The sequence below is a fragment of the Myxocyprinus asiaticus genome, chromosome 26 (assembly GCF_019703515.2).
Source record: "Myxocyprinus asiaticus isolate MX2 ecotype Aquarium Trade chromosome 26, UBuf_Myxa_2, whole genome shotgun sequence".
Taxonomy (NCBI): domain Eukaryota; kingdom Metazoa; phylum Chordata; class Actinopteri; order Cypriniformes; family Catostomidae; genus Myxocyprinus; species Myxocyprinus asiaticus.
The window spans coordinates 15208805-15219963 of record NC_059369.1 but is presented as its reverse complement, the minus strand read 5'-3'; the positions used below and the strand labels follow the sequence as shown (position 1 = coordinate 15219963).

The window sequence follows — 11159 nt, the reverse complement described above, 5'->3', positions numbered from 1 at the left end:
ACGACAGTATGTCACCGATTGCCGATACCATTCTAATGAAAGGGAAGAGCCGTAAACTCACAGCTACCTTTAACTAAATTGACAGTGTCTTCTCTGATAAAGCAGCAATTTTTATCGTAGTAGACTCCACACACAGTTCATTCCAATAGGATTGTTTAGTGTAAAACATGTGGAAGATTAGCAGACAGGTGGTCAATTCATTAAGTGACCAGCTGTTTTCTTACAAAAGCTGTTTATTCAGCACACTGAAACATCTCCTCCATAGATATCCATTAAAAAAAAAAAAAAAAATTTAAAAATTAAAAAAAAAAAAAATTATAATAAAATAAAAAGGCCTCTTGTCTCCTCGCCAGTATACCGCCATAGAATGTCTACGGGACTGCCGCGTTATGCTATTTTATGGTAAGCGTCTAGGCTAGCTTGGTAGAAGGGCTTTGGCGCCGCCTGACAAAACGATGTGTATGACGTCACCCGAACATGGCGGCACCTGGGGAGATAAACAAACGCTTTCAAAACAACTCCAGGTGTAACAACTGAAATCTGTGTGATACACTTTTGATAACATGCAGATAATTAAAGAAGAGAGTGAAGACATGAGTTGGGCAGAAGTATGCAGGATGAAAAATGAAGATACAACGGAACAAAGAGGTTGGTGTCCATTCTTGATTCGTCATTAGTGACTGCATAGGGTTGTCAACTGTCCAATATTAGCCGGGACGTCCCGTATTAGGCCGAAACGAAGACCTCCCGTACTGTACGCCTATTGTCTATGGAGTTATATATGTGCCACAATTCTGCGCGTGCAAAGTTATATTTTGAGCACACAAAATTGTTCTGCGTGCGCAAGATGATATTTTGAGTGCATTAAAAACTCAGTTTTGTAAAGCAATGTATCTTCTTGCAAAGATGAATTCATTTTGAGCAAATAAAAATCAATTTTGTGCATGCATAAAGTTCTTTGAATGTGAAATTGCACAGATTTCTGAAATTATGTAACTCCACTGTTTTTTGCATGTGCAAAATCTCACTGGCTCTCTCCTCCTACCCACTCTGCTTATTTGCTCAACAAGTTTACAGCATTATAATGTGCCAGAATTTCAGCCAATCAGAGATGAGGTGGTAAATTCTGATTGGCTGGCTAGACCACAGATCATACTGCTAATCAAAACAAGAGGAGAAGGGGATAGTTTGTTTTCAAGAAAGGAAATGTGTAACACACTATGATCATACAAAAACAGTTTTTTTGTTGACTTAACTGTTTTTATTTAACCTTAAAGGAATAGTTCACCCAAAAATGAAAATTTACTCATCCTCAGGCCATCCAAGATGTATCTGAGTTTCTTTCTGCATCAAAACAGAATTTTAAGATTTTTAGGATTTCATTTCAGGCCTCCTCTTCTAAACAATGCAAGTAAATGTCCTCCATTTTTTGACGGTCCAAAATGCATATTTAGGGTGCATCAAAATAATCCACACGACTCCAGTCAACAAATAAAGTTCTTCTGAACCCAAACGATTGATTATTTTTAGAAACAAAAGAATACTCATATACTTTTTTCCTACAAATGTTCGCTTCCGTACATCTCTGTGACGTGTGCTCATGAGAGGGATGACGTAAGCTCGTTGGTAAGGTCATGGGTCACGTGGAGGAGGAGTCAGGAAGTGCGTCATTGTTTACAAGAGAAACTTGCACAGACCACAGACCAAACGCCATTCACAAACCAAAACAGTCCAAAACCATTTCAAAACAATATGAAATAAAATAAAAAATAATTTCCAAATAATAATAATAATAATAAAAAAACATTACTGCAGTAAATAACCATCCTTTATTTCGGAGCAATGTCATTGCGTTATCTACTTGTGCTTTTCCTTTAGCAGAAATATATAGGCTATATGACAGTCAGGAATTCAAGCCACACAAGTTGTAGTTAGTGAAACCAAGTGCGAGAGCGTTTACTGAGATTCACAGGGTTTACACAGTGAGATCAATGGTACAGGTGATATCACACAGAAGAGAAGCTTCAGAAACTGAAGAGGTAACAGGCGAAACAGCAGAGTAAGCACTAAACAGATATCGACGAAAATCAAGAGCAAATACAGACAGGTAAATAAACACTGTGAGTCTTTGTGTGAGACTTGACAGTGAAGTGGCGTGAATGTGAGTTATATATGCATGCAGTAATGAGCGAGTGAATTGAGTGCAGGTGCAGTGAATTAGAAATTGGGTGATGAGGAACAGAGCGCTGAAGGGGGTGCAGAGCCCAAGGAAGGCATGACAATGACAACGTTTTCACACATACCTGAGTTCGCTGGAAAAACAGCACAGGCACAGCCGATGAATTCAGATATCGATCCTTTGTTTCTTTTGATGGTCTGTAATCCTCAGGGGTAAAATGTTCACTGAACACCCTCCAATATTTGAGAGAATGTAGGGGTGTACTGATATCCAGGTTCAGCACGATAAGCCAGAGCTTCAATCGCTCATGATCATGTATAGGCAATCGATGAAAAGTTTATATTTTTCCTGCCGTGCATTTTCTTTGGGGTTTCTGAAGGTTGAAGCATCCAGGATACACACGGCAAATTACCATTTTGAACAATACAAATCTACAGCAAAGACAATTAAACTTTTGTACAGCGCTCCTTCTCTTGTAAACATTGACGCACTTCCTGCCTCCTCCTCCACGTGATGCGTGACATTACCAACAAGCTTACGTCATCCCTCTCATGAGCACACATCACAGAGATGTACGGAAGAGAACATTTGTAGATAAAAAGTATATAAGTATTGTTTTGTTACTAAAAATAATCAATCGTTTGGGTTCAGAAGAACTTTATTTGTCGACTGGAGTCGTGTGGATTATTTTGATGCACCCTAAATATGCATTTTGGACCATCAAATAATGGAGGACATTCACTTGCATTGTTTAGAGGAGGAGGCCTGAAATGAAATCCTAAAAGTCTTAAATTCTGTTTTGATGAAGAAAGAAACTCAGATATATCTTGGATGGCCTGAGGGTGAGTAAATTATCAGCAAATTTTCATTTTTGGGTGAACTATTCCTTTAATTAAATATATATTTTTAGTCTGTACACTGTCAATAGGCTTACTAGCTAGATAACTATCTGGCTAGCTCTCTTAGTTTGGTTCTCTTGGCTAGTATTTGGTTATCTAGGTTACCAAGTTACACTTACGTAGCTACTCGCTTGGCCATGTTAGCTACCATTTTCATCTGAAATTATATTAATATAATCTCTCCCATGTGTAAAACTACATTGTAAAACATAATAGTTTTGTGGGAACTTAATTTGACTTCTATCTATCCAAAAGGATATTCTGAGAGATCAGTTTATTAAAATAAATGTGACCAGATTACAGTCTACCATGAATCTGCAACAACTGAATCTTCTTCTTTTTGTTATTACATGAAATATTATTTTCTTTAATAAACATGTTATTTTTTCCACCTTCTTTAGTGAATCCTCTCCCATTTTTGTCAGTCTTGTGTATTATAAATATTATGAATATTATAAATATAGCCTAAATTAACATTCTATTCTTGATAATAAATGAGAAAAGCTGTTTATGAGCGAGTATTGACGCTGACTACCACCCCTGGAATTCGCAAGTTTGAATCCAGGGCATGCTGAGTGACTCCAGCCAGGTCTCCTAAGCAACCAAATTGGCCCGGTTGCTAGGGAGGGTAGAGTCACATGGGGTAACCTCCTCGTGGTCGCTATAATGTGGTTCGCTTTTGGTGGGGCGTGTGGTGAGTTGTGCGTGGATGCCGCGGTGGATGGCGTGAAGCCTCCACAAGCACTACGTCTCCGCGGTAACGCGCTCAACAAGTTACGTGATAAGATGCGTGGGTTGGCGGTCTCAGATGCGGAGGCAACTGAGATTCGTCCTCCACCACCCAGATTAAGGCGAGTCACTACGCCACCACGAGGGCTTGGACTGCATTGGGAATTGAGCATTCCAAAATTGGGGAGAGAATCTAAAAATAAAAAAATAAAAAATTTAAAAAAACAGTTTATGTTTGCATTTCAAAGCTGTGGGTTATCTTGAAATGTTCAGTATGCTGTTTTTATGACGTTTATGCATTCTACCAGAACCCTTATGGCAAAAATGATTAATGTGAAGAAAAGAAGCTAATTATGTCTCCTGTCATAGTTTGTGATAAATTAAATGCACAGTATATTGAACATCAATTGTTTGAGTGCGAAACATAAAAAAAATAAAAATAAATAAAAAATGTAAAGAACTCCTTAGCATTGCATGATCCCAGGCTACTATATTTTGAAAAAATACATTACAGTAAGTTAAGCCTTACAGTATTCCTGGTATGTTTATAATCCACAGGGTAAATATATTTATAATGATAACTGCATACAGTATCCACCTTTTTCACAGGCAGCGAAATTACCCATCATGCTTAGGGTGTTCTTCCAATGCGGATGCTACAGATTTACGCTTTTCAGCTTATTCCCATTACCAAGCACTGTAATATCACTAACAGCTGTCAAAATGAGTGAGCAGTCTGTATTTACTTCACGTAAATCCCTTTCTCACTAAAGGCAGCATGTAGACTTTAGGTTTCGATGTTAATCCCTGAATAGATAAGTACACAATCACACACATTTACATGGTAAAGTTACTGGGCTCTAGTGCTCCCTGCACACGCCCTGTATGTATGTGTGTGTGTGTGTGTGTGTGTGAAAGAGAGAGAGAGACAGAAATACAGCACTCAGAGAGAGAGAATTTAAGTATATGAAGTCTCTTGCCGCAATGGCGCCGCCCATGGAGAAGTCAGGAAAAAGGTGGATATAAAGTGTGTACTGAACTTGGAGCATTGTGCCTGTTGGCTCTTCTGCAATATTTACACTAAGATATTAATGGTTGCTGTAGCTACCTCAACTGTCCAATCACAGAGCACTTGTAAGCAGCTTCTAACCACCAATCTTGACATAGGAGGCGGGACTTGCCGGAATACATGTGTAAAAGCGAGCAGTCTAAATTCCGAGTGCAAGTAGACCGCATACGAGGAGAGAAGATACATTGCTTTACCAGGGTTCCGCAGATCCTTAAAAAGTCTTAAATTCAGTTTTCCAAAATGTAAGGTCTTGAAAAGTCTTAAATTTTTTTAAATTATACAACAAAAGTCTTAATTTTTATTTAAAGAGGTCTTAAATTTGGGAGCGGAAAGACAGGAATCGAGATATGACCTTATGTGATTATCAAACTTCAAAAGAATATGATTTAATTAAATTTATTTACATTTATAATTGAAAATGTGGCACTGTTGTATTTTCTCCAAGCATGTGGGCCTGTGAGTGTTTCCAGCTGTTGCGGAGCAGTTCACAATCAATAAACCATATCGGAAATTTATGATAAGCGATCACTATTGATCAACTGTTGATGATGATGATATAGTGTTGATGAAATATGACAATGTTTACTTTTAATTGTTTATACAGGACTCCAGACTGCGACTAAAATGGTTGCAAATGCGACCAAAAATAATTGATTGCGAAAATAATTTAAAATCTAGTCGCCACTGGCGACAGTCGGGTTGTGTGCGTTCATATGCTGTTTCATCAGACATCATCTTGTGAGTTATTGAATATATTTTTAGAGCATGCACCACCAGTGTGTCTCGTGCCGCTTTTCACCCGTTCTGTTATGATGACGAGCTCGCTGCACCGCACGCAACAACATACCCAGCGTGAGAGAGTCGTGAACAAATGACTCTTTTGAACCTAATCTTTTTCATGAATCACCTGAAAAGAATTGACGGTTTGAACTCAGGAGCTCAGGTTAGCAGTTTGAATCAGATTAACTTAGTGAATCAGCCGTCAGTGTGTTCACAACTAGGAGCGCAGACATTTCAAATTAAGAGTTCCATGTGTATTTCGGGCTTCTTTATAATTAAAAGTCCCGTTTTGTGTACCACTTTTTTCTTCTGCTAATTATTGATTGGGATTGGAGTAGCATAATAAACTGCATCTAGGATTTAATTCACTTTGCACTTTTGTAGTCTCAGTGTCTGGGGCCATCTGGTAACCGCAAAGAAAGACTAAGGCAATATTTTAAAAGAGTTAAAATTATATATCAAGCTTTTGACACAGGACAATTGAGAGACTCATACACAACTTTTACACAAGGTGCAAACATTGATGCTCAAGAAGACAACACACTACTATACGCATCCTATACTTTATGTAAATATCCACTTATGTAGATTCTGAAGGGCAGTACTAAATTAAAAAAAATATTTTGTCTCTTATATTTGTATAAATTATGAAAGGGGTGTGAACATTGATGAGACCAAAGGGAATGCAAACGTATCTTCTCAACTATATATACTGTTTATTAAACCTATGATTAATGGGTTATCAGCTGTCTAACTTTTCTTTGGCTTTCTATCTTGTTTCTGAACAGCAATCGAAATCGAGAAAATCTGTGATTTGTCTACTAAAAACAGCCATTTGGCTCCTTAATATTTCAGTTTAAGTCATTTTTTTAGTCCGGAGCCCTGATATTGTAAAACGTAGATTATTGTAGGAGTGCACATTTTATATCCCTTATTTGTTTGAATGAGCAGCTGGAAGCAGTGAAGCGCAAGCATTTTAAAATATGAGTCCCCAGTGTATTTCAAAGTTAGAGTGCTTTTAAAGTTAAATGTTCCATGCTGTGAATCAAATTTGTTTTGAAAACTCTGCAGCAACCCTGTTTACAAAACCGAGTTCAAGCACGTGCAAAATAACTTTTTATGTGCTCAAAATATCTTGTGCACGCAGAACTTTTTTGTGCACTCAAAATGTCATCTTGCGCATACAAAATTCTTTTTTTGCACTCAAAATAACAACATGCGTGTTCAAAATAACAATTTGCACGCTCAGAATATCATCTTGCACGCACAGAACATTTTTGTGCGCTCAAAATATCATTTTGCATGCTCAAAATATAATTTTCCATGTGCAGAATTTTGGCACATATATAACTCCATAATTGCCTTGCATTTATGCAGCAAAGACAGACAGACAATGTGTTGTCCCACCCTGCACTGCAAGCTACAGCCAGGCGTACTTGAGATTTGGTGGCCGTAGTTATGAAAACGTTACAGAAATAACCTTGTCACCCACGGCAAAGTTAATAATAAAGGCAAATTATGAAACTAACACAGTCAATAAATAAAAATAGATTTTGGAAATTGTATCTAAATGATCATAACCCTGTGTCTAGCGCATTTGTTGGCAGTAACATGAACAAGACTGATAAAAGATTGTTTAAAATTGTATTTCCTTTCATTTCATATTTGTCCCTCTTGAAATTAATTTTGACAATTCAATATTTTCTTTTTAGCCCTGATCCAATTGAAAAAGGAAAGTGAAGAACTGAATGAAGTGGAGGAGAAACATCAGTATCAGAAATCTCATAATTTCACAACTGAAGAAAAATATTTTAGCTGCTCACAAACTGAAATTAATTTATCACAAAAAACAACAGGAACCAAAAATTATTTGACCTGCTCTCAGTGTGGAAAGAGTTTCAGCAAGAAATCAAACCTTAAAACGCACATGAGAATTCACACTGGGGAGAAGCCATTCACATGCGATCGGTGCGGGACGAGTTTCAAATTTAAAAGTGGACTTGACCAACACATGAGACATCACACTGGAGAGAAGCCTTACACATGCTTACAGTGTGGGAAGAGCTTCAAATGGAAAAGTGGACTTGATGCACACATGAGAATTCACAATGGAGAGAAGCCTTTTGCATGTCATCAGTGTGGGAAGAGTTTCTCATTTCAAGTAGACTTTAATAGACACATGAAAATACACACTGCATTGAACCCTTTCCCCTGCCCTCAGTGTGGAAAAAGTTTTACATTCAAAGCAGCCTTTACAAGTCACATGAGAATTCACACCGGAGAGAAGCCTTTTACATGTGATCAGTGTGGGAGGAGTTTTGGAAATAATAACAACCTTGATAAGCACATGAGAAGTCACACTGAAGAGAAACCTTTAGTACGCCATCAGTGTGAGAAGAGTTTTAAACATGAAAGAGACTGTAATGTGCACATGAGAATTCATACTGGAGAAAAGCCTTTCACATGCCATCAGGGTGGGAAGAGCTTTAGACAAGCAAAACATATCAAAACTCATATTTGCCCTCACTCTGAAGTGAGGTCATCTAAAAGTGATCATTGTGACTCAAATTTGACTTCTGCACCAGTCGAAAAAATGCACCTGAGAATTCATGAAAATATGAAGCCGTACTTGTGTTCTCTTGAAGAAAAGAGTTTTAAAGAGCAGCAGAAAAATCATACTGCTGTAAAAGATCATGTCTGCTTAGAATGTGGACGTGTGTTTTCTAGAAAAAATAATTTGGAACGGCATCAAAGAATCCATACTGGTGAAAGACCATTCAAGTGCTTAATTTGTGGAAAGAGATTTACAATATCAGGAAACCTGAAAGTACACGAGAGAGTGCATACTGGAGAAAAGCCATACCACTGCACTTCATGTGGGAAGAGTTTTACCTATTTTAAGTCTGTAATGAGTCATAGAGCAAAGTGTTGCCCAGAGTTGTTAAAGTGAGCAAACTCAAGGACAGAAAATTCCCCTCTTGTGACATTGCTTTGTTTTTTCTTCTGTTACCTTCACTGTAAAAAGTACTATGTGATATATATTTAATAACTGAGTTAACAATATTACATATAATATTTTTAAGAATGTTTTAAGCTTTTTTTTAAAAGAAATCTCCTTTATAAAATAATAATATAAAGTAAAGCCCTTCTGCTCACACCTATTAAACAGATAGTGAAAGTGTTCCTTCACTTCTTTAAAGTCTTTTAAGTCTTATCCATTTTAAAGTGGACTTGGAGGGTGGTTCCTTGGGTTCATTTTGGGTGAACACACCTGATTCAACTCATCAGGACAGGCGACATCCAAAATGTGCGGTGTTGGCTAACACAGTCTCATGGAGAAATCGGACGGATTCATACGAGTTGGCTAAATCGTGGATAAATCGTAAATAATCATATGAGTTGTATCGTACAAATTCGTGCGACTTTTACACCAGCCAATCAGGTGACTCTCCCTCGTCTCCTTCTAAAATACGACAATTACTTTCTTTCCTCATAGACAACATACTCCTTACGCTTCAAATCATGCTTACAGACTCTACTCTATGGTAAGGTTTAGATATGAGGTTTGGGTTAGTGCATAAAATGAATAAGCACTTACACAACGACTGACACGTGGAACTTCACTTTGCTTGCTTTCGCATTACACATCTAGGGATGTGCACGTCTACAATTCGTACAAATTCATATGAACAAACTTGATTTGATACAGTTTAGCCAACTCTTTCTTTGAGACTTTTCATGAGATTGGGTTGGTGTTGGCGGTCTATCCTAAATGAAATGATGAATTAATTATATTCATGCTATATAGCCAAAGGGGAACTGCCACCCCCCATGGTTATTTTTCTCTATTAACTAATATCTTATGAAGTCTTGTGTTCCTTGCCACATTCACCTTTGGCTTGCACACTGAGAGACTAAAGACAAAATTTGTTTATCTACAATCACGTTATTCATTTAAACCACACAAATAATGACTTTTAGATATTACAGACATCACAGCTTAATTTTCTGTTTCAGCATGATTTTCTATAAAGTTGCTTTGAAAAGATGTGTGTTATGAAAAGCGCTATACAAATAAAAATGACTTGACTTGAACTAATCTGAGAATTGAATGGAATTTCGAATCAAGATTTACCTTTTAGCAAGAGTTTGGTATGTCCAACTGTCAAATGTGGATGTCGTCAAATTGTTCACTTTGAAATTAAGCTGCCTCTAAACCAAACTTCTAAAAATCAAACATTTTTCCAAAACAATTAGGTAGACTTAATTTTATTAGTACAATTTATCAAATATTTTGCATACAATACTGAGCTGTAATTCCATAAATGAAATATATGTGGGCCTAATATTGAGCAATATTTTGTTTTTGTAAAATGTAGCCTACCCAACCTGTGATTTTTCAACATAACATATTTAATATATATTTACATAGTAATTTAGCAGATGCTTTTTTCCAAAGCGCTTTTTCTTCCTGAGATGGCTGAGGAAGTTAGGAATGAACCACCACATCCTCACACAGTTCTACACCAGCACTGTAGAGACCATCCTGACTGGCTGCATCACTGCCTGGTATGGCAACAGCACCGCCCTCAACCACAAAGCCCTGCAAAGGGTGGTGCGAACTGCCAGACACATCATCGGAGGTGAGCTTCGCTCAAACCAGGAGATCTACACCAGGCGGTGTATGAGAAAAGCTCGGAGACTCCAGCCACCCGAGCCATGGGCTGCTCTCACTGCTACCATCAGGCAGGCAGTATCGCAGCATCAGGACCCGCACCAGCCGACTTCATGATAGCTTCTTCCCCCAAGCAATCAAACTTTTGAACTCTTGATCACTCATGATACATATATCAGCACTGCACTTTATTAGCCTCAGACTGGACTCACTTTTTATTCTTCTCTTAATAACAACTGACTATCAACCGACAGCTGAATGTCAAAATTCTTCAAATGTATTTTAAAATCTCGCCAATTTTAATTGACTGACACCCTCGCGCGTGTCAGCGGGTGTACATAATGGCAGTACACAATGCTATCTCTTTAGAATATTTGACTGAAGGGTGTAAGCGATACACGACCCTTGTAGCTTACACAGCATTTCATTCCCTCCTTTCAGGGTACCTTGGTTACAGTCAAAATCTTATCTTTCCTTTCATTCATGCTCTGTCATAGCTGACACTATGGGGAATGTATACCATGACGCTGTGCTGCTGATTCGCACGTGCTACGTTGCCTACTAGCCAATGGGGTAGTAAAAGACACCAACCAAGTCTCCTCTTCATATCACAATAGGAAGGGAGAAGTAGAATGATGAATGGATGGATAAGGCGATGCAGCATCGCAGGGTGATTCAGTTCACTAACATGTGTGAATATACATAATAGTCACTAACCAAATGGGTAGTGAAAATGTATATAAGTGACTACTGGCTGAGGTTTAAAGGGATGACCATGTATAAATAAGCTGGTAGTAAACAGCAGAATACACAGTTTAGCTCTCTTTC

The 11159-nt window shown here is 37.9% G+C and overlaps 1 protein-coding gene across 1 annotated transcript; it reads left to right on the top strand.

Moving 5' to 3' along the window:
- The first annotated feature begins 364 nt into the window (after positions 1–364).
- LOC127417207 (oocyte zinc finger protein XlCOF6.1-like) lies at positions 365–8822 on the top strand. Its single transcript, XM_051657049.1, has 2 exons — positions 365–648; positions 7369–8822. The coding sequence occupies exons 1-2, from the start codon at positions 564–566 to the stop codon at positions 8604–8606; spliced, it is 1323 nt and encodes a 440-aa protein (XP_051513009.1). The 5' UTR covers positions 365–563; the 3' UTR covers positions 8607–8822.
- Positions 8823–11159: the final 2337 nt, after the last annotated feature.